The following is a 25,486-nucleotide window of genomic DNA, read 5'->3' as shown; positions in this document are numbered from 1 at the left end:
CAGATTCTTTACCGCCTGAGTCATCAGAGAAGCCCATGGCCTGCCAAGCTCCTCTGTCCGTAAGATTTGCCAGGCAACAATACTAGAGCAGGTAGCCATTTCCTCTGCAGGAGAGCTTCCCGACCCAACGATTAAACCCAGGTCTCCTGCATTGCAGGTGGATGCTTTACCATCTGAGCCACGAGGGAAGCCCTTTCCTTGAATTTAGTGAGGCCTGAACTAGTTCCCTTGAAGGGGAAATGAATCACCCACATAGTGCCCAGAGGGATCTGAGGCAGCAGGAATGGCTCACTACAGAGTAGTCAGCATTTGCTGAGTCAATGAATAAACAAGATGCTATGACTTTGAAATGATATGACCAAGAGTACGCATGTCCACGCGGCTGGCTGGCTTCTGAAGCTCTGGCCACACCTAGTGGGGGTGCCATGCAGATAGTAAGTGTTCAGTCAATGTTCGCTGAATAGACAGGAGAATAAAATGCTGTGATTGCTTATGAAAGCAGCCTGTGTGCCAGGCCCTGGACTAAGCACTTGACCACCTTAATTTCATCGTGGTAACAACCCTGCAAAATGGTCACGCACCCTGGGAGAACTTGCCTCGGCCAAAGTGTAAGCTGCCCAAGGCTAGAATTCAAACCCTGCAACCTCTGGCTCCTGAATCCTAGCTCCAGACTTTCACCACGTGAAGCTTTACACCAAGGACCAAAAACCAGCGCTTCTCAGACTTCATAGGCCTAAGAGTCACCCAGAGGCATAATGGAACAATGTAGGGGCCCAGCCTGAGATTTGATTCAGTGGATCCAGGCCAGGGGGATGTGAATTCACACAAGCTAATACATTTCAAGGGGACACTGATGCTGCAGGCTGGGCAGTATCACTTTTAATTCCCTTCAGTAAAGAAGGCCTGTTCTGGGATTTCCCTGGCAGTCCAGTGGTTAAGACTCTGTGCTCCCATTGCAGGGGGAGACAGGTTCGATCCCTGGTCAGGGAACTAGATCCCGCATGCCACAACTAGAAGATGTTGCATATTGGTGACAGAGACCCAGGACAGTCAAATAAATAAATAAGGAATTATGTTTTTAAAAAGGCGTGTTGTCTCAAGGATGTCTTGGCAGAGCCAGGCCCGAGCTCATGTTCCCCTCGAGACAGCAAGCTGAGATTCTAGGCCCTACGTGGACCCCATGCCGTACCTTGAGCAGTTCTTTGGGGAAGTTCCCGCCGTCCCGCAGGCCGTTCAGGTTGGTTATGAATTCCTGGCAGCTCATGCTCTTCCCAATGTTCTGTGGCCAGAACATGTGGAGAGGGGGGCAGCTGGCACACATGTCCCACTCCAGCAGCAAGACCCCTGGCTGACCACCCTGAACCTCCCCTGGGTCCCCAGGGCCCTCCCTGACCCCATCCCAGGCCTTGGTCTTGGTTCCCCTCTCCCAGGACCCCCATAGGCTCTCACCTGTCCGTGCAGGTCCGTGTTAAGGAGCATGATGGCGCAGGTCAAGGTGTGCACACAGTCTGCCCCCACAGAGAGAAAAGGCCGTTGTAACTGGGACTCCTGCACTGCCTCTGCCCACCCTGCTGGGGGGACGTCCCCAATGCTTCTGGGCTCCCATGGCCCCCCAGCACACTCCCACCAGTCACCACCCAGTGAACCGGCCCCTCCCTACCTACTGAGGAGAAAAGCCCGGGGTTGCAGTGATGGAAGCGCTTGGAGAACTGGTACAGGATCCGCTCTCGTTCCTGGGTCTCCCCGCTGAGCACCAGGGCCTGGAGGAAGCCCCTGGAAGGAGGGCCCAAGTCCAGGCAGAGCCAGGCATCCTGAGCTCGGGGCAGCCGGAATCCAGCCTCTGCTGGTGGTGCTTCCCCCCTGCTTCCCCACCAGCCATCCCTCCTCCCCAGAGAAGGCTCCCAGGTGTTACCGGAGCGCGCGGTCCAGGCTCTGGCCTCCGAACTGGAAGAAGGACAGGTACTCCTCAGCCACGGCCCTGCTGAAGTCATTGCTGCAGAAGGAAAGTGGGGATGAAGCCTGGATGGGGACCAGCGGGCCTCCTGGGGCCTGACGGGGGCTGGGGGTGCGATCAAAGGAAAGACACAGCCAGGGTGGACCCTGGGGCCCAAGAGGGCACCGGCAGCCCCTGGGATCCCATCAGCGCTGAGCAGGAGGGACATGGGGTTGGGGTAAGGGAGGCAGGTGGGCAGGTCTGGCAGCTCTAGGCAGGGACTGAGGGTGGTCCAATGTGACTAAGAGACAGAGGCACAACAAGGGTCTGGGGGTGAAGGGGAGGGGGTGTGGTGGACAGGGCAGGAGTGAAGGCATGAGAGGTCAGTGGTGGGGGGACACGGGCAGCAAGGATGGCCCATCAGTGGTCCTCCCCATCCTGACTAGACATCCAGCCTTGCTTGAGTTCAAAAGCCCTTACTTCTTCCTCAGGTAGGCGGCCACTTCAGACTTCCGGAAGCCCTCCAGGTGATAGAGGCGAGAGGCCAAGTTCCAGGCCACCTTGTCAGTCCTGACGCCATTCGCCAGCTTGTCTCCAGCCGGGGGCCTCTGGCCTTCCTCTGGGGGCACAGGGCTCCCAGGAAGCCTGTGGAAGTCCATCATTGTCCTCAGGCTCCCATTTGGGATGGAGACAAAGGGCTTCTGGGTCAGGTGTCCTTGAGGTCAGTTGGGGCAGTGGGGGGCAGTAGTGCTGAGTCCATGCCCAGAGCTCAGAGTGGGAGCTGGGGCTACCCTCTACCCCCAGGGAAGAGTGTGGGTCACAGCCCGCCTGACCTGACCTGGGCACCAGGAAGGCCCAATGAGGGCAGTATCCACACCAAGCCAGCAGGGGCTGGAGCCGAGCTTGGTACCAGCACGTTCTCAGGTAAACCACAGGGATGCACTGAGCCTAATTCACCTTGGGTGGCAGGTGCAGCCCTTTGAAGACCCTGGTGGTATTGAATCCATCCCAAGGAGGGGTGGGATTACCTCCCTAAACCCCAGCAGCCACTTGTGTCCCTCACCTCTCCTGCCCTCCCCATCATGCCTCCTTGCCCGCCTTCCCTACCCCAAGGCTCCAGCCTCCACTCCTAGATCTGCAGCTAAGGATGGTGCAAGGATGAGGCAAGAACCAGAAGCTAGACTGGCTTTAGGGATGGTGATAGCTGGGGTTGCCATAGAGGTGGTTTCCAACCCTTGCCCTCCCATACCAGCTGTCCTGTCATATAGAGGGGTCTCATTGCAGGGGCTTCGATGGGGATCTACAAAGGTGCACAGGCCCAGGAGACCCCCGGGCAGACTCAGGGAACACTCAGAATCTCAGAAGTCACCAAGACCAATCTCCAACTGACTCCTGCATTGTCCCTGCAACACTGCAACCAAGTACTGGGGTATCCTTGTTATTATCATCCAAGTTGCTTCCCAGGTGGCTCAGTGGTAAAAAAAAAAAAAAAATCTGCCTGCCAATGCAAGAGACACCGGCTTGATCCCTGGGTCGGGAAGATCCCCTGGAGGAGGAAATGGTAACCCACTCCAGTATTCTTGCCTAGAAAATCCCATGGACAAGGGGAACCTGGGCGGACTGCAGTCTATGGGGTCGCAAAGATTCAGACACGGCTAAGCGACTGAGCACATGCGAGCACGCATCATCCAGGTTACCACAGTTAGGGAGTTGTACAGAGAAGCAAAACTTTTCACAATACGAAAATGTTCACCAATGGACTACCCACTTATAAAATTCAGCTGGACTTAGTAGTCCTCTCCACGTAACACAAATGCATGTCTCTGCCCCCAACTGGGTCAGTGACTTTGCTGGTAACTTCTCCCTACTTCCTGAGGCTCATCTGCATCCAACAAGGCAAACATAATGGAAATCAACTGAAAAGTGACATTACAAATCTTGCCGAAAAAACATAGGATGTTATGGAGTCCATGAAAGTGATACTGGAAGATTCCAGGGGTCACTTGGGAAGCCAGAGACAAGTAGAGAACAGGAAGGCTTATTCCAATGAACAACTGAGGAGGAGGAAGTAAAAATAATGACATGCTTGTCACATGTAAAGAGAACTACTTGGGGGACTTCCTGAGAGGTCCATCGGTTAAGACTTCATGCTTCCAATGCAGGGGGCAGAGGTTCAATCCCCGGTCAGGGAACTAGGTCACACATGCCTTGTGGTACAGCCAAAAAATGTAAAGAGAACTACCTGGATAATCAGCTGACGAAGCCCTCAAATACTTTTACCAAAATGACCTAGTCAATTAGTATTGTTACTAAAATAATATCTAGATAGGGAGGCACTTTGAGGGAAAAAAAAACCCCACAAAGCAAATATAATCTGTTATGGAATCGTATACTTTAAATGGATGGATTGTATGATATGTGAATTATATCTCAATAAAGTTGTTATTAATCTTCCTGACCCAGGGACTGAACCTGGGTCTCCTGCACTGCAGGCAGATTCTTGACCATCTGAGCAACCAAGGAAGCCCAAAATAAAATAAAGTAATAAATAGACCTTTATGACCTCACTGTGAAAGTTAAAGATGAATGAGTGACATCTCACTGGGCCAGCAAATTAGGCCAGGAAAATTAACTTCCTATATTGTATTAAATATAAGATTAAATAAATTTATTTCTGTAATATTTAGTGGGGTTTACCAAGAAAAGCATCAGTTAAACCTTTTTCATTACCTACTATGAAAGTATGGCTCACATTTTAGGTAGATTTACTTTTATTTGGGGTAGAATTAAGGTTAATTTCTGGTACAATGAATGCTCTCTTTTTAGATACTGAGAGACTCTTCTGATTACCCTGAACATCTCCAGACACCATGCAGTATTCCAGCGGTGGAAGAAAGATGCTTCTTTGGTTTCTGATACTGCCTGAGGTTCACCATCACTCAATGACATTAAGATTGGAGTGGAGTTAACCTTCCAGTTCGTGTAACACTTAAACCATCACTGGTGTTCCCTGATCTCTTTCATCTGACCTCAATTTGGCCAACAAAATCCCTTTTCCATGGAGAGACAGGCTTTTACGTAGTATCCTTGGGACAGGAGGACATTTAAATGGATTTCCAGGTGGCCTATTTCTACCTTGGCTCACAGTTCTGGGGTCATTCAATCCTGCTATGGACCCCAAGGTCCACCATTCCTTTGGTACCAATCAAACCTTCCCCTGCTACTCTGTGAGGGAGAGAGATCTGGGTCAGCACTCTGGGCCTCCCAGTCACATCTTCAAATTCATAGCAGCATGTAATCCCCACACCACTAGCTCTGACCATCCCTCTTCCCAGACCTGCCTAGCATGACCCCCATCCTTCTGTACTCATGGTCCTGGTCAGGTTCACTGCACAACCCCCTGGTCATCTCCTGGTGTCTGGTCGTGGACATGTCTCCCTGGCTGTCCCTCGGCACACACAAGTCCTGCCCTACGTGTATGACCATCTGCTCTTTGGTTTCTTGTGCTTCTAAACCCTCCAGTCTGTAATCCCGGCTTACATACATTCTATGTTAGGTCCCAGCATGCATTTCTCATGTCACCTCACACCAGTCAGAATGGCTATCATCAAAGAGTCTACCAATAATACATGCTGGAGAGGATATGGAGAAAAAGGAACCCTCCAACACTATTGGTGGGAATGTAAATTGGTGCAGCCACTATGGAGAACAGTATGGAGTTTTCTTAAAAACCTAAATACAGAACTACCATATGATCCAGCAATCCCAGTCCTAGGCATACATCTAGAGAAAGCCATAATTTGAAAAGATATATGCACCCCAATGTTCACTGCAGCACTATTTACAATAGCCAAGACATGTAAACAACCTAAATGTCCACTGACAGATGAATGGATAAAAAAGATGCGGTATACATTGAGGGCTTCCCTGGTGGCTCAGATGGTAAAGCGTCTGTCTGCAATGCTGGAGACCTGGGTTTGATTCCTGGGTCAGGAAGATCCCCTGGAGAAGGAAATGGCAACCCACTCCAGTACTCTTGCCTGGAAAATCCCATGGACAGAGAAGCCTGGTAGGCTACTGTCCATGGGGTCACAAAGAGTCGGACACAACTGAGCGACTTTACTTACTTACTTACTTATACACATATATACACATACATACAATGGAATATTACTCAGCCATACAAAAGAATAAAATAAGCCATTTGCGGCAACATGGATGGACCTAGAGATTATCATACTAAGTGAAGTCAGACAACTATTGTATGCTATGACTTATATATGAAGTCTAAAAAAAAAAAAAGATACAAATGAATTTACTCACAAAACAGAAATGGAAAAAAACTTATGGTTACCAAATGGGAAAGAGGGGTAAGAATAAATGAGGAGTTTGGAATTAACATATACACACTATTATATATAAAACAGATAACCAATAAGGACCTACTGTAATAGCACAGGAAAGTATTCTTAATATTTTGTAATAAACTATAAGGGAAAAGAATCAGCCTGGGTATTCTTAAATGCCTGCATAATTAGGAGGCAGAGGGTGGTTAGAATGACACTTACGTTTTTGCAGAAGTCAGGCAAGCATCAGGCTGTCTGGCTCCGGCCTCCACAGTCCTGGCGGGGCTTAACTTTACTTCCTTCCCTTGGTTTGGGGCCTCTCCTGCCTCCTCTTTTTCCAGGGAACCTGGCTCCACCCCATCTGTCTCCAGGAATGAAGGGCTTGGAGCATCTAGTGTCCACTCAGGAAGAACACTGACTGGGGGACGGCCCTGCAGCCGCAGGCTGCCTTCCCGGGAGGAGACAGGGCTGGGCAGGGAGTCGGAGCCTCTGACCCCAGACTCAGGGCTGCTCGGCTCCGGCGAAGAGGCTGGGCTCCCCCAGGGGTGGCCAGGGGCCACGGTGCAGGGAGCAGACTCCTGGACACACTCTGTATCCTTGTCACCTGAGAAAGAGCATGGAATGAAGCTGGCACGGGGTGAGGGGCAGGCTTCGGGCCAAGGGGCCTGGCAGAGCCAGGGAACAGCCTGGGCTGTCATCACCAGCATGTCTCCCTCCCCTACCCCCCCGGCTCCTCCCTGAAACTGCACATTCTGTCCCTGGTCATGGGGCAGTGACCTCCCACACATGGGGCAGCAGGCAGGGAACTCCAGCCCCAGGGCAACCACGGGTTCAAGGTTGCTAAACCATGAAGATCCCTGCATCCAAAAGGCTGGGTCTTTTGTTGCTGCTGTTCAGTCGCTAAGTCGTGTCTGACTCTTTGTGACCCCATGGACTGCAGCATGCCAGGCTTCCGTCTTTCACCATCTCCCGGAGCTTACTCAAACTCATGTCCATTGAGTCGGTGATGCCATCCAACCATCTCATCCCCTGTCATCCCCTTCTCCTCCTGCCTTCAATCTTTCCCAGCTTCAGGATCTTTTGCACATTTCATCATTTACTCTATAAGATGGTATTTTACTTTATTTTTAAAAAATTAAAAAAAAAACTTTATTTTTCATTTACTCTATGAGTATTTTAATTTTTAGTCTTCATTTACTCCTAAGAGATGGGTATTTCATTATTTATTTTTTTAATTTACTTTTAATTGGAAGATATGGTGGTGGGCAGGGGATGAGATGGTTAGATAAGCATCCCCGACTCAGTGGACATGAATGTGAGCAAACTCCAGGAGATAGTGAAGGACAGGGAAGCCTGGCGTGCTGCAGTTCATGGGATCGCAAAGAGTCGGACACAACTTAGTGACTAAACAGTTGCTTTACAATGTTGTATTGGTTTCTGCCATACAACAATATGAATCAGCTGTAGGTATACATATGTCCCCTCCCTCTTGAAATTATTCCCTCCCACTCCCCACTCCATCCTGTCCCTCTAGGTTGTCACAGAGCACTGGGTTGAGCTCCCCGTATTATACAGCAACTTCCCATTAGAAGAGATGGGTATATTAAAACCCATTGTACTGGTGAAGTTACAGAGGCAGACACAGAGTTTAACCTCAAGTCTGTCTGGTTCTAATACAATACAAGGGGACCCCTTAACAACACCCCCGGGATCCAAGAATGATCTTTGTCCCCACTCCTGAGCAAGCCCCCAACCACTTGATTTCCCAGACCCCACACTGGATCTCACCTCTGTCCTGGGAGCTAAGAGGCCCTGGGGGCCAGGAAGGAATGACGTTGGTTGGCCAGCCCTGGGTGCTGGGCCCGGCCTGTTGAGAAAGACAGAGGTCCATCCATGAGGCCTGGAGACACTGAGAGGTGTAAGGGGCAGCGTAGGCAGGGGAAGATGGGGAGGGAGGCAGAACTATAAGTATACAGGGCCCTCCTTCCCTGCTGTCCTCCCCCATCCCAGACCACACTCCCCGATCTGGGCCTCGGTTCAGAAGAGGCACCCTGGATGGGACCTACGTCCTAGGTGGGCTGGTGCTGGGCCCCGGAAATCACGGGGCTCATGTTCCCTCTTTACAGGTGGAAAAGGTGAGGCCCAGAGAGGGGAAGTGACTTGCCCAAGGTTGCACTGGATGTGTGGCGTGTCTGCCATTAGATTCCACATGTTCTGTCTCCCAGCTAAGTGTTTGGTCCACACAGGATGCTGCAGGCGAGGCAGGCTCAAGGCTGTCTCTCAGAGAACTCTTCGGGAAGAAAAGGAGGAGAGATTTGCCCCAGGGAAACTGCTTCCAGGGCCTTTCCGACATCCCTCTGGCCTCACCCATGTTCACTGACTTCTAGTCGTCTCTGCTCTGTCTGCTCAGAATGGGCCCTGCTTCCCGTGGCCCTGCTCAAGGAGAGACTGTGTTGGAGCGAAGGTCAACAGCCCCCAGACACTGGGCTGGGCTCTGTCATCCCAGATAAGAGCAAACTGCCATCTCCCAGGCCAGGGCTCCCAGGCCTCCCTCTGAGGACCTCAGGGGCCCTGAAGCAACCAGGTCCGAGAACACATGTCACAAAACAGAGCCACAACCACCCCCTACTCCACCCCAGCCTGTGGGTGGAGGGGCCTGGCCAGTGTTCACAGCTCCTCAGATCTCGGGGTCAGAGCTCTTCCCCATTGTTCTCTGGGATCACAGAGATTAGAACGTTACAGTCTGGCTCTGCCATCTTGAGTCTCCTTATCTCTTAAGCCGAGGCCTCCCTGGGGAAAAAAAAGTGCTCACATAACTTGTCCCCATAACTTGTGCTAGTTGATATCAAGGACCTCTGCCATTGTCCCGGGGACCTGAGCTGGTGAAACTGAAATTCAATGAAAGATGCTAAAAGTAACAAAATGCTGCAATCTTTCCCAGAGAGGACTCAAAGGAGACATCTCCCCAGCGGGAGAAGAGGTCACCCCTGCAGGTTGACCCCTGCCCTGTTACAACTGGGACCGTCTTCGAGGTGGGAGGCCAGAGTCTAAAGACTGGCCTGGAACACACTGCAACGGGAGGAGCTATTTGTTCTTTAAATGTGTCCAGACGCAGCGCCTTAGAGCTGGTGGGATGGAGACATTTGTGCCTTAACAAACATCATCTGCTTAACAACTGAGCATTGTCATCGTGCTCAGCTGACATCACGGCTCCTGTAAAATTCCCTCTACTTCTGAAGGCCACCCTGGCCTGCCTTTCTGCTCCATTGCTCCCCAAAGGAAAGAGAGTTCTGGGCACAGTGATGGCAGAGGAAGGTCCTTCCTTCTGTCCATGTCCCCAAGCACAGCCCAAGGGTTGGTTCCTGGGGCTCAGTTTACCTCGGTCTCCTCCTGGCTGGAAGGTGCTGAGGGAGCCCCCTCGGGGGTATCCACCATGACCCAGGAGAAAGAGTGTGGCCTGTAGGTGGGCACAGGGAATGGAGGGGTGGTGTGCCTGCTGGACTCTGCTGTGCTCTCCCCCAGATCCGGCTCACCGCCCAGCTCCCAGGGCACTCTGCCTCCTGGGGGTGGAGGCTCCAGGGTCTGTGGGCTCTGGGGCCCAGTCCTCACATCTACATAGGAGTCCGAGAAGCCCCAGGAAAAGTGCGTTTCAGATGCACTGGTGTCCGAGCAAGGGCTCTCCAGGAAGAGCGGGTTGTCAAAGAAGATGCTCTCCTCCTCGGCACTCCACTCGGGAGACAAGTCCAGTGCGCCCTCCCTTGGCCATGCTGGGTTCTGGGTCTCTCCTTCTGGCCCGCTGCTGTCTTCCCCCGAGGCCTCATCTGCATCCACGGGTGGGCTGGGGAGGAGGCCCGAGTTCCGGGAGCCAACTGAGCTGGAGGGAAAAGTGGGGAGGTCTGCAGGGGCCGCGGGAATGCAGCATCTCAGCTCAGCTCTGAGCCCTTCCGTCTTCTCCAGCTCCTCCTCCAGGTCCAGCACACACATCTGGGCCTGCAGAATCCCCGCCCAGAACACCACCTGTGTGGACGTGCTCTGGCTCTGCCCTGGGCTCCCCAGAGGCTGGCTGTCCCTGGAAGACCCGGGGGAGGTGGTTTTCTGTCCTGCCCGTTCCTGGGAAGAGCCGCTCCCCAGGTGCGTGGGCTCTGGGCTGGAGTCCTGGGGACAAACATCGGGCCTCACAGCATCAGGAGGGACAGGGGCCCAGGTCTGCTCCCCGTGAGGTTCAAGAGGCTCAGGGTGGCCATAGGTGTCCCCTAGGTGGGCTTCCGAGTGGGGCTGCAGGTTGTCTCCCAAACAGATGTCGAGGATTTCCACAGGTCTGGGGTGGCCACAGAGTCCGTCGTCGCCCATCATCCAATGAGCGTAAGCTGCGCTAGAGCCTTCAGGAGCATCCGCCTTCACAAGCCCATTGTGTGGATTAGAGGGAGCGCTGGCCAGGGGGGCGACTGGGACCCTGCATGAACCCTGGAAGTACCCAAAGCAAACTCAGGTTAGCACTGGGCTGTCAGCCCCTGGAAGCACACAAGCGGCAAGTTACAAATAGTTTTGAGTGCCTGCCACATCCACAGCCCAGGTCAAGGGCCACTGCCCTCAACACAGAAGCAGGGGTGAGGAGTGTACCATACACGTTGTCTGACCCATGATCGCAACTGCCTGTACCCATGGGGGCACCTGCCCGAAAGACACTCATCTGTTGGCTGAAGGTGGCTCCCGTGGCTGAGCTGAAAAAGATGAACTGAGCACACCAGAGCCTTCTTTGGGGAACCTGGATTGGAGAATGTTGAGGCTGAGAATGTTGGTAGCAAGAACAAAAGGCAGAAATGTCTCAAATTAGCAGGAAAGCAGAGGCAAACACCCCCCCCTCCCCAAAAAAAGACACGGAAACCAATGTATGTGGGAGCCAAACAATCAAGGACTAGAGGTGAAAGGAATGAAACAGACTCAAGGGAGAAGCAGGCAGCCAGGGAAGAAAGGCCATGGCCAGTCTTGTTTCTACTTCCCGAGGCTCCAGCCTTCGGGGCCTGCATCCTTGCAACCATGAACCGGCCAATTCTCAGTTACAGCCATGCAGTCTGGCCTAGGTGGAACCAGGAAGAGGAGCACCAGCTAAGCTCAGCCTGGGCTCCTGCAGGGAGGGGGGTGGGCTTCAGCCCACAGGGAAGACTCAGGCTGCATGGGGAGGAGACCACTGCCTTCTTGGTGACTGGTGGGGGGGGGAAGCTGGGGATGTCCACCCATGTTCCCCTGGGGCTCCACCACATCTGTTCAGAGCTGCCCAGTACATTGGCCACACTGGCACTCTGGGCTGGGCCTAATGGGATGCAGCTGAGGATTCTCACGGGGAATTTTCTAGAAGATGTATCTCCATCCCCGGCGTGTGGACTCCAGGTTACACAGCTTTTGGGAGTGCCCCTGCTGCTTCAGAACAACCGGCCTGTTCTGATCCTGTGGACACTGTGAGACTTGTAACTGGACCCATTTCCCTCCCTGTACGGGCCCTCAGGAAGTGTAGGTTAAATCTGCAGGCCCTATGCATGCATTTCCAGGATTAAATGCACCCCAGGGACTTTACTGTTGGTCCAGTGGCTAAGACTCCGTGCTCCCAATGCAGGGGGCCTGGGTTCAATGCCTAGTCAGGGAAGCATATCCCACTTGCTGCACCTGAGAGTTCACAAGCTGCAACTAAAACTCCCACTTGCTGCAACTATTTCTTGGTGCAGTCAAATAAATAAAAATAGAACAATAAATGCACCCCAGACCACCTCACATCTTTCATTTTCCCTTTGCCTTCCTTTCCTCACTCAGAGATGTCTACTTGGAGGACTGTGTATACATTAAGCTGTTTTTTGAAATATCTGGGGGGAACAAAGGCACAAATAAACACACACATATCCCTGCTCCTGACTTACAACCATGTGTGATTTCCCAATACCCACTGTCCACCTACTTCATGGTCTACCAGGAGACATTCAATAAGGGGGAAGTCTCAGAGACAGGGAACCAAGGCTGGGTGGGGTCCTATTGCTTAAGGTCACCAAGACAGCGCAACCGGGTACTGTTCCTTCTTTCAGGAGGTGCCAGAGAAAAACAAGACAGGACCAGCGTGAATTTCAGTTTCTTATTCCCCTCGAGAGCATCCTCCAACAAGTCTCTCAAAACCAGAATCCTTTTCTGGGTTTTTACTTCTCCCTCTGTCCCAACCCTCACATCCCTCACTGTGAGCACAGCAAGAATCTGTAATTGCCAACCTGTGGCCTCGGGATTCTGAAGCTTTAGGCCCCAGGAAGGCCCGATTTACCACTGAGCTCTCAGCCGGCCTCCCCAGTAGACTGGAACTTCCCAAGAGCTGAGGTCACTTCTTACTTTCAGTCTTGTATTTGATGCTCTGAATCCAATCAGTTTGAAATCTGCTTTTCCCATGGGTCTCCAACTCTTTTAGCTCAGCCTCAGTCATCATCTGGGACTTTCCTGGTGGCTCAGATGATAAAGAATCAGCCTGCAGTTCAGGAGACCCAGGTTTGATTCCTGGGTAGGGAAGATCCCCTGGAGAAGGGAAGGGCAACCCACTCTAGTATTCTTGTCTGGAGAATCTTATGGACAGAAGAGCCTGGCAGGCTACAGCTCACAGGGTCACAAAGAGTCAGACATGACTGAGCGATTAACACTTTCACTTTCAGTCATCATTTGAGCATCTTCCTCTCCACCCCATACCTTCCCCAGGTTAAAGGCTGAGGACTTGTATGGTTCACTCCCTAAGTCCTCGGCTGATCTCAGGGGCAATCCCTAGCTACTGTGCTCCCCCCAAGCAGCTGTCCATTTTCAACTCTTCCCCTCTCTGAGTGAGAGCCCTGCTATGATCCTATCTCCATGGGGGAAAGAATGAGTGAGGTCAGAACCCACCATCTGTATTTGGGCAACCCCTCTGGAGCCAAACCTCCCTCCCCAGGCCTACCTGGAGAATGACCAAGTATAAATAAAGAGGTGAGACACCACCCCCCCATGCGCACACGCGCGCGCGCGCACACACACACACACACACACACACACACACACACACTGCAGGCTTCTCAAGGAAACAGCCCTTGAAACTGCTAGGTGCTCGAGCATGTCCGACTCTTTGCAATCCCATGGCTCCATGGACTGTAGCCCACCAGGCTCCTCTGTCCATAGAATTCTCCAGGCAAGAATATTGGAGTGGATAGCCATTCCCTTCTCCAGGGGATCTTCCTGATGCAGGGATCGAACCTGGGTCTCCTGCATTGCAGGGAAATTCTTTACTGCCTGAGCCACCAGGGAAACAGCCCTTACGGTATGGGAAACTCAGGAAATAGCTCCATTTATGAGATGGAGGGCAGAGGCACAGGGAAGCACCTCCATCACAGACACCTGAACTCGGGGCATCCCTAGCTCCATTCCCAGACCCCTTGACCATCCCTCCCTGCCAAGACCTGGTCTGTTTGTGTCCAGCAGGCTACCCTCCTGAGATGCCCCCTCTCCAGTCCTCACTCCTCCTCACACTCTGACATGTGTTTACCTTAGGAGCAAATCCTTGTGGGTATCACAGCATTCTGCCTAAATGACTTCAACTCCTCTCCTCTTGTTAGTGAATTGCTTGACAGCCAAGTTCAAATGACAATAACGGGAATGGAAAATGATGGGCAGGGGGCCGGAGGAAAGTGTGCCCTGCAATTTTTAATAAGACAGGAGTTCCACACATCCCTCTTTGCCAAACTGCTCAGTCACTCAGCCGTATCTGACTCTTCGCAAGCCTGTGGACTGTAGCCCACCAGGCTCCTCTGTCCATGGGAATTCCCAGGCACGAATACTGGAGTGGGTTGCCATTTCCTCCTCCAGGAAATCTTCCTGACCCAACGATCAAACTTGCATCTTGGTGTCTCCTGCATTTACAGGTGGATTGTTTACCACTGAGCCAACAGGGAAGCCCTTATAATTAAACTTGTATATGAAGCAAAGCAGACATACAGGTAAATGTTAATGACCATGCTAGACATAAATGAGGGTTGAACTTGCCTTCCCAGCAGAAAAGGGGTCTTCCTCCATGGATTCAAAGGGAAAGAAAAATCAGAGAAGTTGTAGCAGCTTTCCAGAGACCAAAGGGAACAGATTGCTAGGGCCTGAGGGGACAGAGGGGCATGAGGGAGGTGGGGTGGGGACTGGGGGAAGACTGACAGATCCAGCACATGGTGGGGAAAGAGCTATGCCAGCACACCACCCCCTTCTCTCTCGTATTTCAGAGCATTTACTCCATCATGTAATTTCTAGTGTGTCAACCCACCTGGTTATCACTTGCCTCCCCTCCCCAGAAGGAGGTTCTTTGTGTTTCTTGCTATCACTATTTCCTACAAAAATGCTACCCCAATCACTTTAGTGAGCAACTGTGTGAGCCTCTTGATGAAAGTGAAAGAGGAGAGTGAAAAAGTTGGCTTAAAACTCAACATTCAGAAAACTAAGATCATGGCATCTGGTCCCATCACTTCATGGCAAATAGATGGGGAAACAGTGACAGACTTTGTTTTTGGGGGCTCCAAAATCACTGCAGATGGTGAGTGCAGCCATGAAATTAAAAGACACTTACTCCTTGGAAGAAAAATTATGACCAATCTAGACAGCATATTAAAAAAGCAGAGACATTACTTTGCCAATAAAGGTCTGTCTAGTCAAAGCTATGGTTTTTCCAGTAGTCATTTATGGATGTGAGAGCTGGACAAGAAAAAAGGCTAAGCACCAAAGAATTGATGCCTTCGAACTGTGGTGCTGAAGAAGACTCTTGAGAGTCCCTTGGACTGCAAGGAGATCAAACTAGTCAATCCTAAAGGAAATTAAGCATGAATGTTCATTGGGAGGACTGATGCTGAAGCTGAAACTCCAATACTTTGGCCACCTGATGCGAAGAACTGACTCATCTGAAAAGACCCTGATGCTGGGAAAGATTGAAGGCAGGAAAAGAGGACCAGAGGATGAGATGGTTGGATGGCATCACCAACTCAATGGACATGAGTTTGAGTAAACTCCAGGAGCTGACGATGGACAGGGAGGCCTGACGTGCTGCTGTCCATGGGGTCACAAAGAGTCAGATATGACTGATCAGCTGAACTGAACTGTGTATACCCGCTCCAGCTGCCGAGTGTGGGGGGCACAGCGTTATCCTCTAGTTCCAGCGGTTAGAAAGCTGAGGGTTAGTGTGGACTGGAGAGGCTCAGGACCACTCATGAGACACCTGGGGTTATAGAGCCTGGTGGCAGGCATCCTGGTTCCAGGCAGACAGGTCCACATGGGCGCACACAACCTCTAGGCAGAGTTGCCACATTTAGCAAATACACAACAGAAGATGCCCAATACTGGGAACATATTTACACTGAAAATCGACTCATTTATCTGAAATTTAAATTTAGCTTTGGACTCTATTGTATCTGACAACTCAACCCATGTCGAGAGCGCCCATCTCTCTGGACATTAGTAGGGTGTCACTCACCTAGCTTGTGCTTTGCATCCCAGACTTCAGGCTTGCCAGTCACCCCATGGGTGAGGCAAATGGTGACATTGCCCTCCTACTCACAAGGAAACAAAGCTCAGAGAGCTTCAGAAATGTGCCCGGGTAGCTCAGCTAGTGGGTGGGGAAGCTGGGGTCTGATCCAGCTCTGCGGCTCCCTTTAGTGGCACTTTCTTTCCACCCGTAAATCAATTCGTTTGGGTATTCATGGACTGAACAAAGCATGAATTTCTTCTGAGGTGGAGTCACCTGAATTCATCTGTTTCCCCCACTGTCCAGGGCAGGGCCTGCCTGACTCAGAGGTGACACTCCAGAAATGTTTGTGAAAATAAGAGGAAAGATGGAGAGATGGATGGATGGAGGGAGGGAGGGATGATGTATGGATGGATAGATGGAGGGATGGATGGATGAATAGAAGGATGGGTGGATGAATGGATAGAGGGGTGGAAGAAGGGATGGAGGAATGGATGGGTAGGTGGATGGGTGGATAGATCCTCAGAAAGCTCCCTCCTCACAACCTCACTACAGGACTGGGGAGACTGAGGCTTGGAGAAGGAGATTTAGCATGATTATGACATAAAGACGTTCCCCTAAGGGCAAGTCTGACCATGAGCCAATCACACCTTACTTCCAGGAAGCCCAGCGCCCTAAGGGCAGAGCTTTCCCAAAAGTGGTTCCCACCAGGCCAGCCCAGCCCAGCAGCCAAAACGTCCATCTGGGTCCTGGCTCCAAGGAAGAAGCTGGACAGAGAGGAAGAGAGTTCAGGACCCGTTCAACCACCTTGTCTATGCCCCTCACTAGAAACGCAAGTTGACTGAGTCTCTGTCTCTCTCTCCCACCCTACTTGCCTCTCCCCACCTACCCCCCACCCCACCCCTTCTCTCTTCTATTGCTTCTCGCTGAATGAAGGGACAGGATGACCTGAGGGGTGAGGTCACTTCTTATGACCAACATGGCAGTCCCACCAATCGCCTGGGTGAAGGCAACCTGACCAAGCAAGGGTGAAGAGTCAAGGGTCAAAGGTGGAGACCAGTCTCTGTTTCCTGGAGGTAGGATGGCACTTCTTAGGCAGAGGTGGGCCAGGAATTGGGGAGCAGAGTCCGGGTCTCAAGCATCTAGAATTTTCTTGGTTTATTCCCTCCCCCACCCTTGGTACTTAGTGTTACCTCTTTTAAAATCACTTTAAATCATTTTTAAAATCACTCAGGTATCTCAACCAGAACAAAGGAGAAAGTGTCCAACACGGGTCTCTTAGTTGGGTTCCGTCCTCTCTGAAAGGAGCGGCCCTTCATGTCTCTAAGCACCATGATGGGTCAGGAAGCTTAAGGAAAACTTCTGGGAGAAGTGGGGTGGCTCTTTGGAACCCAAGAAAATGCTCTGAGTCCAGAAGCCAGTGAGGGGAAAGACTGGGGAGGGAGCGGGGGATGAGGGAGGGATGGGAGAGAATGGGTGCTCCACTGGGCAGCCCCCCAGGGCTCCTGTCCAGAGAGGAGTGACCACTGCTGGGGCTGAGTCTGTATTAGCTGATGGTAGGTACAGGACACAGAACCCGACAGCTGGGGGACCACGGGGACATAAGTCCCTTCTACCCTCACCTAACCTCTCCCCCCAGCTTCAAGGCAAGGTTTTTTCCCATCTTGGGGAAGGAAGGAGCCCAGATGGCACCCAGATCATCCTTTTGAGAGTGGGTTCTCTTTCCACCCCACTTGGGCACAGAGCCTGGGCCCTGAGGTGTTGAAGGCGACAGGAGGCCAGGGGAGAGCCTGTCCAAGGGGGACAGGGGACAGCAGGAGTGTCACACATTCAGCCCCTACTCGCCATGCCCTGGAAGCTCACAGCCTACTCTCAAATCCTAACTACCACTGACGAGCCACGTGACTCTGGAGCAAAACTTCACCTGGCTCCTTGCCTGTGAAAGAAGGAAATATGATGGATAAGTCTTCTCGGGAAGTTTGCTAGAAAATGGGTGCAGGGCTTCCCTGGCAGTCCAAGGGATAACAATCCACCTTGCAATGCAGGGGACACCGGTTTGTTTCCTGGTCCCAGAAGATCCCACGGGCCACAGAGCAACTAAGCCCATGTACCACAACTGAGCCTGAGCGCCGTGACTCCTGAGCCCACGCTCTGCACCTCCTGAGCCCACGCTCCACACACTCTTGAGCCTGTGCTCTGCAACAAGAGAAGCCACGACAATGAGAAGCCTGCAATGAAAAGTGGCCCTCACTCACCGCAACTAGAGAAAGCCTGTGCAGCAACGAAGACCCAGTGCAGCCCAAAATAAATAAATGAGTAAACAAATAAATAAAATCTTTTCAGAAAAGAAGGAGAGAATATGGGAAGGGGTCTGAGTGACAATGCTGAGCCTGCCCTTGGGAGGTGCTCAGAAATACCATGTCCTGCTTGGATTAACCTGGCTGCTTTGCAGGTCCATTTGGAGAAGAAAAAATACATGAAAACAAGCAAACACAGGGCCCTCCATGAGAGCACGGGCTCAGCCCGATGGGCTCCCTCTGGACCTGAGGAGTCGGTTCCTGGATGTCCTGTCTGGACTGTGTGTGTCTCTCTCTCCTTTTAAGCTTCCAACTCAGAAAGCTGCCTCCTTTCGCCCTGGCAATGTTCCCTTCCTGTGCAAAAACCAAAGTCTTCTGGCCCATCCTGGGATTTAAGAGGTGATCTGCCCTGTCCTTCAGCAGCCCTGAGCAGCAGCCAGGTGAAGGGTGTTGCTCTGCGGGCAGTTACCCTCCCCTGCACACTGTCCCCGGGCTGAAGTTGCAGGACAGACACCCCTTCCTGAACCTGGGGCCAGGGCACCCAAGGTACATGACATATGATGAGGGGCCACCCCACATCCTGCCCACACGGAAGGCAGCTTCATGCAAATGTGCAGAGAGAGCGAGAGAGAGAGCGAAACACTCACACACATACACACGCCATTGGTGCTGAGAACCCTGAGATGGGTCAGCTGAGAAGCAGGCATGGAGGGAGAATACAGAGGAAAGAGAAGAAGAGAGAGTGGTGAGCAGAAAAGATGAGCCAGGGGCAGAGGAGATGAGGGGGCAGAGAGCCCAAGGGTAACTATTGACACAGGAGGACAACAAAGCCTCGGGGCCAACCCGGACCTCCCTCACGCCTTCCTGGATCTCCCCCTCCCACAACAAAAAGCCCTGAGCCCAGATTTTAATCCACAGGCTGGGTAGCTCCTTATCTGCAGAGCAAGAAGCCCTGTGATGTCCTAAAGCCTGGGAGACAGGCCTCCTGGCTGAGGCCCCACAGTCCTGTGGGATGTTTATTACCAGCTGATGACAGGTCACCCTTCCCAGGCTTTTAGCAGAGAAGAGTGACTCTGCCTGTAGGATCTCCGGCCCTAGAATAAGGGGGCGGTGGCTGAGGATAAGAGCCAGGAAGCTTGATATTGTCCCAAACAGGGACGCCATTGAGAGTGAGCTTGTTCCTGTCAACCATCAGGGCGATAAGCCTGAATTCGTGCTGCCAGGGCAAGCCAGCAAGTTGGGCCCCCTCCCCCTAACCCTGCCTTGCTGTGGGGGGCCTGAAGGCAATGCTGGGCTGGGCGACCCAAGTCTGAGCTCCTACGATGACCACACCCAAAGCTGCCCCCACCCCAAATGGCTTCCTTCTCTCCAGGGTTGAGGAGTCATTTGGGGCCTCTAGCCTCATTAACCCCCACTGGGCACCAGTCACCAGGGACCCAGGGAGGCTCACAGAAGATTCAGGAAGGGTCTCCCTAGGAGGCTGGAGTAAGTGGGAGCCACAGCAGGCTTCAGGGAAAGGGCTAGATTGGGAGGCGGCCGGTTGATGGAGAGGAGGAAGGAGAAGGATGGGGCTGCGGCCCGGGGCGGGCTCACGGCCGGCGCACAGGCCTTCAGGGCCCTCCTTCCTGCCCACCTGCCCCACTAGGGTCCGCGCATGACTCCCTGCACCCTCCGCCCCCACCCCACACAGGCCCACCTTGCTCACCTCCAGAGGACCGGGAAGGGATGCGTGGCCCTGGCTGCCCTGGAGCGATCCTGCCGCCCGGTCCGCCCGCCCTGTGAACGGTGAACGTGGCGGCAGCGGCTTCCGACTTCCGCTCCCCTCACCACACTCACCCTCCCTGCCCCCTTCAGGCCTGTGGGGCTCCCCAGCTGCTCTGCACCTCAAACTTCCTGCCCCAATGTGAGAGACCCTGCTCCCAGGCTCAGTGCCTCTGGCCGCCAGCCCCCTGCTCCTGGGGACCCCCACCCTCTGCACAGCCCAGAGTCAGGGCCTGGGAGAGAAAAAGAGGAAGACGCAGCGCCCTGGGCTGTGAGCACGCCCCACCCTCCACCCTGCGGTTCTGTCACCAGGTTCTCGTCTCTGCCCAGCTCTCGGTCCCTTGCACGGCACCCACTGGGACTCAGGAGGGCCCTGGGGCTGCCAACTTTTCTTTTCCCCTCGATTTATGTGTGGCTAGGTCTTAACGGAGGGGCTTCCCAGGTGGCTCAATGTAAAGGATCTGCTGCCAACACAGGAGATGCCGGTTCGATCCCTGGTCTGGGAAGATCCTAGGTGCCTTGGAGCTACGTGCCTTAAGCCTGCACGCCATAACTACTGAGGCCACGTTCCTCCAGCTGGTGCTCCATAAGAAGAGAATAGCCCTCACTAGTCGCAACTAGAGAAAGCCCTTGGGAAGCAACAATACCCACTGCAGCCAAAAATAAAGTAATTAATTATTTTTTTTTTAAAGACCCACAGTCAAGGGCTTCAGACCCGGGCCAGCCTGGCCCATAGCACAGAGGGCGTGGCTCCAGCTGCACCCACCAACACCACACACACACACACACACACACACACAGACAGCAAGGAGTCCCTAGGGACATGCCCATCTGGCCTTGCTGCATCACACCCTGGACACCTTGGAATCTGGGATTCTCTGCTTCCTGGACTCACAGGGTCTCTACCCTCTGTGGACATTGCATCACCGCTCTGTGCAGCGAGACCTGGAGGGAGGCAGAGAGACAGTCAAGAGGTGAACATGGCCTGGGCTTGGGGGCAGGTCACGTCCCTCTATGCACACACTGTATCAAGCCAGGGCGGGGGAGAGAGAAGGCAGGGGCTAAAGGCTGGGGGTGGGCTCTGCTGCCATATACGGTGATGGCTGAGGATCCCAACTCAAACTCGGGCCTCCAGGTCATCAGTAAAGGGGGAGGCAGAAGAAGGGAACACTCGTTCTATAAGAGTCATCAGGTGTGGTGTTATAACACTGACATATCCAAACACATCTCGATGGGGGGGACCTCCACTGTTCGTTTCTGGGGCTGCAATGCTAGTTCAGTCAGTCAGTTCAGTCGCTTAGTCATGTCCGACTCTTTGCGACCCCATGAATTGCAGCACACCAGGCCTCCCTGTACATCACCAACTCCAAGTTTACTCAAACCCGTGTCCATTGAGTCGGTGGGCCTTTGTTGGGAAAGTAATGTCTCTGCTTTTTAATATGCTGTCGAGGTTGGTCATAACTTTCCTTCCAAGGAGTAAGCGTCTTTTAATTTCATGGCTGCAATCACCATCTGCAGTGATTTTGGAGCCCCAAAAAATAAAGTCTGCCACTGTTTCCACTGTCTCCGCATCTATTTGCCACGAAGTGATGGGACCAGATGCCATGATCTTAGTTTTCTGAATGTTGAGATTCAAGCCAACTTTTTCACTCTCCTCTTTGTCTTTCATCAAGAGGCTCTTTAGTTCCTCTTCACTTTCTGCCATAAGGGTGGTGTGATCTGCATATCTGAGGTTATTGACATTTCTCCCAGCAATCTTGATTCCAGCTTGTGCTTCTTCCAGCCTGGCGTTTCTCATGATGTACTCTGCATGTAAGTTAAATAAGCAGGGTGACAATATACAGCCTTGATGTACTCCTTTTCCTATTTGGAACCAGTCTGTTGTTCCATGTCCAGTTCTAACTGTTGCTTCCTAACCTGCATACAGGTTTCTCAAGAGGCAGGTCAGGTGGTCTGGTATTCCTGTTTCTTTCAGAAATTTTCCACAGTTTATTGTGACCCATACAGTAGAAGGCTTTGGCATAGTCAATAAAGCAGAAATAGATGTTTTTCTGAAACTCTCTTGCTTTTTCGATGAGCAGGCTTATTTCAAGCTCAGTGCAATGCAAACCTGGTTCCTTATCTCCTCTAAGCTGCTTCTCCTCTGTATGGGGAATTCTTATTCCCAGCCAGGTGACAGAAACTGAAGTCACCTTGGCCTAAATGCCAGCCCTCCTTCAGGCCAATCCTAATGCCAACCCTCAGGTCTCCAGCCTCACAGGGTGTCTGGAATATGGCCAGCACCAACTCCATGCTGTCTCAATGTGAGAAGCAGCTGATAGTCAGGAATAAAACACAGGATCCCCAGGGTTTCCCTGGTGGTCCAGTGGCTAAAACTCCATGCTCCCAATTAAGGGGCCTGGGTTCATCCCTGGTCAGGGAACTAGATCCCACATGCCACAACTAAGAATTCAAAAGATCCCATGTGCTACAACGAAGACCTGGCAGAGCCAAATCAATAAATATTAAAAAACAAACAAACACAGGACTTCCTCCTCAGGAGCTTCCAATCTAGTGACAGAAAATAAACAAGAAGTAATCAACATGTGATTATAAACTGTGAGGAGTGCTGGCAGGGGAACAGGTGGGGAGAGAAGAAAGTGATTGGGGCTGGGGGGCTCACTGCGAGGGGAGACCAGGGGCATCATATCCCCATGAAGAGGAGCCAGGATGTGAAGAGAGAGCGTGGGGTGGGCATCTTAGGAAGATGAAACTGCATGTCTAGTTTCTTACCGAGACTGGAAAGGTCTCCAGGAGTGAAGGGAACAGAAAGCCAGACAGTGTGGGAGGGTGGGAGAAGTGGATGGGCCGGATCCCACAGGGTCTCCAGGGGTAAAGCAAGGAAGTGACAGGTGTATTTATTTTTCAGATCGCCTGGCGCTGCATGGAAAAGAGACAGTGGAAGTGCTCAGTGAGGTCAGGGAAGGGCTCTGTGACAGTCCAGGGGAGGTGGGACGGTGGCTTGGAAAGGGGTCAGAAATAGCACAGAAGGAAGATGGAGGATGTAGGACCTACAGCAGGGATGCCTGGTAGAATCTGCCACGAAAGTGGTGAGAGATAGAAGTCAAGGGCGACTTTTAGAGTTCTAGCTTGAGCAACTTCAAGGGGTGGGAATATTTGTGGAAATGGGAAAGAACTGGGGAGATGAGGCTCAGGGGAGAAAATCAAGGGTTTCAATCTTTACATATTAGGTTTGAGATATCTGTGAACTACTCAAGCAGGAGTGGCTGGTACCTAGAGTGGATGGGAGGGGCTGGGGTGGAGAAAGGAGCACGTGTGTGACCAGCAGGAAGGCACCTACACTAAGGGTCGGCAGAGCCCCCCCAGGAGACGCCTGCAGAAGAGAGTGAGCAGGGGCTGTCAGGGAGGTGAGAATGAGAGGGTGTGTTGTCACCAAACACAAGAGAGGAGACAGACAACTTCAGAAGAAGGAAGTGGTCGGCTGTGTCAAACGCTGCTAGAAAGCGGAGGAAGATAAGGAGCAAGGTGACCATCGAATGAAGCACATGAGGAGGTCACAGACAAGCTGGGGGTGGGGGTGAAGACATGATGGAAGTGACCAGGAAGTGAGGACTGATCAGAAGCCAAGGACTGGGGTCCACTCCCTCCATTCCCAGCTCTGCACCATCCCCGGGCCCCTCGGCATGCTGGGCTGAGGTGCTGTTGGTCAAGCCAGGTGCCAGTGACCAGCCTCCTCTGTGTATTTCTGAATCTCCACCCATCCCCCTGACTGTGAACTTCTCAAGGGTGAGGACTGGTCCACTCACCCCTATCACCACCCAGGTTGTGCAACTAGTGGGGGCCGGGCTCATAACTGCTCCAAGACCTTCTGATGAATGAAGGAGTCAATGCTGCTCATCCTCAGTCCCTTGATCACATCAAGCGACACTGTGGGAAATGGGGTCTGCCTCTCCCTCTCCTCTCAGTGGGTCTTGTATGTGTTTGATGTGTGTGTTTGGGGTTCTGGGATGTGGCCAGGGGGTGGTTCCTGCTTAGAGCAAACTCCAAGAAGATTAGACTCCTGAACCCATCAGCTCTGTTTCATCTCCTAGAACTTTCACCTCCATCCCAAGATGCAAGGAACTAGAGCTGGACAGCCAAGGAGGGCCTTCTGCTCACAGGGTGTGTGGCTCAGGGTGAGAAGGGGAAGGCAAATTGGCTCCTGCCCCCAGAGCCCTGCCAGAGATGGGCTTTGATCTTTTACACCCCCTCCCCCTTCTGGGGGTCCCAGCCCACTGTCCCCCTCCCCTGGGCCCAGCAGATGTGCAGTCTGCTGACCCGACCACAGCCCAGGGGCAGGCAGCCCCTTCCTGCCTCCCCCAATGTGAGCGGCTTCCTGTTTGCCCGCAGAGGAAGCTGCTGTGTGCAGGTGGGGAGGCGGCGTCTCACAGACCGAGCGCAGGTTGAGGAGTGGAGCTCACCTTCCAGGAAAGGAGCTCTGGGGCTTTCAGCACACAGCCCACTCTCCTGAGAGGCAGAACGTGAGAGGACACAGGAAATGGACACCTGACTTCTGACAACCTTTCACAGCGGGCCCCTACGTGCTGACGTTCATCAGGCCTTTTACAACTATTAACTCCAAACTCTAGAGTCTAGGGTGGGGGTGGGGTGTCATGAGCCCCATGCCACAGAACAGATGAGGAGACCGAGGGTCAGAGGAGCCACTCCGGCTGAACTTGAGCCCAGGACTGCCAAACCAAATTCACTTTCTGCTATACCCTACTGCCATTCACACACCACTCATATGAAGGACCGAGGCTTCTTTCCAAGCAAGCAGGGCCACGGACAGCCCAGTTTGAACTCACCTTTTAAAAAAATAATTTTACTTGTTTGTTTTTGGCTGTGCTGGGTCTTCGCTGCTGCACAGGCTTTCTCTAGCTGCCATGAGTGGGGCTTACTTTCTAGTTGCAATGGGCAGGCTTCTCATTGTGGTGGCTTCTCTTGCTGCAGAGCGCAGGCTCAGTAGTCATGGCGCACAGGTTTAGTTGCTCCACAGCAGGTGGGATCTTCCTGGATCAAAGATCAAACCCATGTCTCCTGCACTGGCAGGTGGATTCTTTACCACTGAGCCACCAGGGAAGCCACAAATTCATTTTTAACAAAGCAGACCTTAGGAAAACTCTGATGCTGATGGAGCTCACTACATCCTTCTGGGGGTACTAGCTATCAGACAGAGGGAGAGCTGAGGCCAGAGACACCTCATTTGGGCCACATGTCCCCGTTGTCTCTGTAGAGATTTTGTTCTTCAAGGAGCCCTGGGAGTGAGGCAGCCACGTGCTCTTTCCTCCAGAAAATGCCCTTTGCCCTCCTAGCCCTCAGGCCCTTACGAGCCTGAGTCCTCAGGGAGACAGACAGGAGGACGCCTGTCTTCCTAAACAATCCTCTGACAGATTAGATGATGACAGCCCCACTGGCCAAGCGGACTGCGGGTTCCCTGGGGATTGGAACAGAGAGCTGGGAGGGAGGGCCAGGTGGAGGGCTTCTAGGGACCGAGTCCATGACGGGGTCTAGGGATGGGGTTCCCCGGGGTCCCTTCCTAAGACCTGCGGTCTTAGACTGGGAAGAGAGAGGTATCCCTGAGCAGGGCAATGAGGACAGGGGGCAGAGGCCAGTGGTAACACCATCA

The 25,486-nt window shown here is 52.6% G+C and overlaps 1 protein-coding gene across 3 annotated transcripts in view; it reads right to left on the bottom strand.

The window, feature by feature from the left end:
* Positions 1 to 24,688, bottom strand: part of PSD4 (pleckstrin and Sec7 domain containing 4) — a 37,249-nt gene extending 12,561 nt beyond the window's left edge. Inside the window, exons 1-10 of one of the 3 annotated variants that reach the window (XM_020886018.2) lie at positions 24,666 to 24,688; positions 9,658 to 10,743; positions 8,444 to 8,569; positions 8,068 to 8,146; positions 6,502 to 6,883; positions 2,414 to 2,578; positions 1,913 to 1,993; positions 1,661 to 1,773; positions 1,450 to 1,508; positions 1,190 to 1,279 (exon numbers count right to left, since the gene is read on the bottom strand). In XM_020886018.2, coding sequence (XP_020741677.2) covers positions 1,190 to 1,279; positions 1,450 to 1,508; positions 1,661 to 1,773; positions 1,913 to 1,993; positions 2,414 to 2,578; positions 6,502 to 6,883; positions 8,068 to 8,146; positions 8,444 to 8,569; positions 9,658 to 10,632 — 2,070 coding nt within the window. In that variant the 5' untranslated portion in view covers positions 10,633 to 10,743; positions 24,666 to 24,688. Of the gene's footprint in view, positions 1 to 1,189; positions 1,280 to 1,449; positions 1,509 to 1,660; positions 1,774 to 1,912; positions 1,994 to 2,413; positions 2,579 to 6,501; positions 6,884 to 8,067; positions 8,147 to 8,443; positions 8,570 to 9,657; positions 10,744 to 19,756; positions 20,059 to 24,665 lie in introns of those variants that run through there. The other 2 variants (XM_070479215.1, XM_020886017.2) reach the window with 2 other exon arrangements.
* Positions 24,689 to 25,486: the final 798 nt, after the last annotated feature.

The sequence above is a fragment of the Odocoileus virginianus genome, chromosome 2, assembly GCF_023699985.2.
Source record: "Odocoileus virginianus isolate 20LAN1187 ecotype Illinois chromosome 2, Ovbor_1.2, whole genome shotgun sequence".
Lineage (NCBI taxonomy): Eukaryota > Metazoa > Chordata > Mammalia > Artiodactyla > Cervidae > Odocoileus > Odocoileus virginianus.
This window is presented reverse-complemented; position numbering and strand designations above follow the sequence as displayed.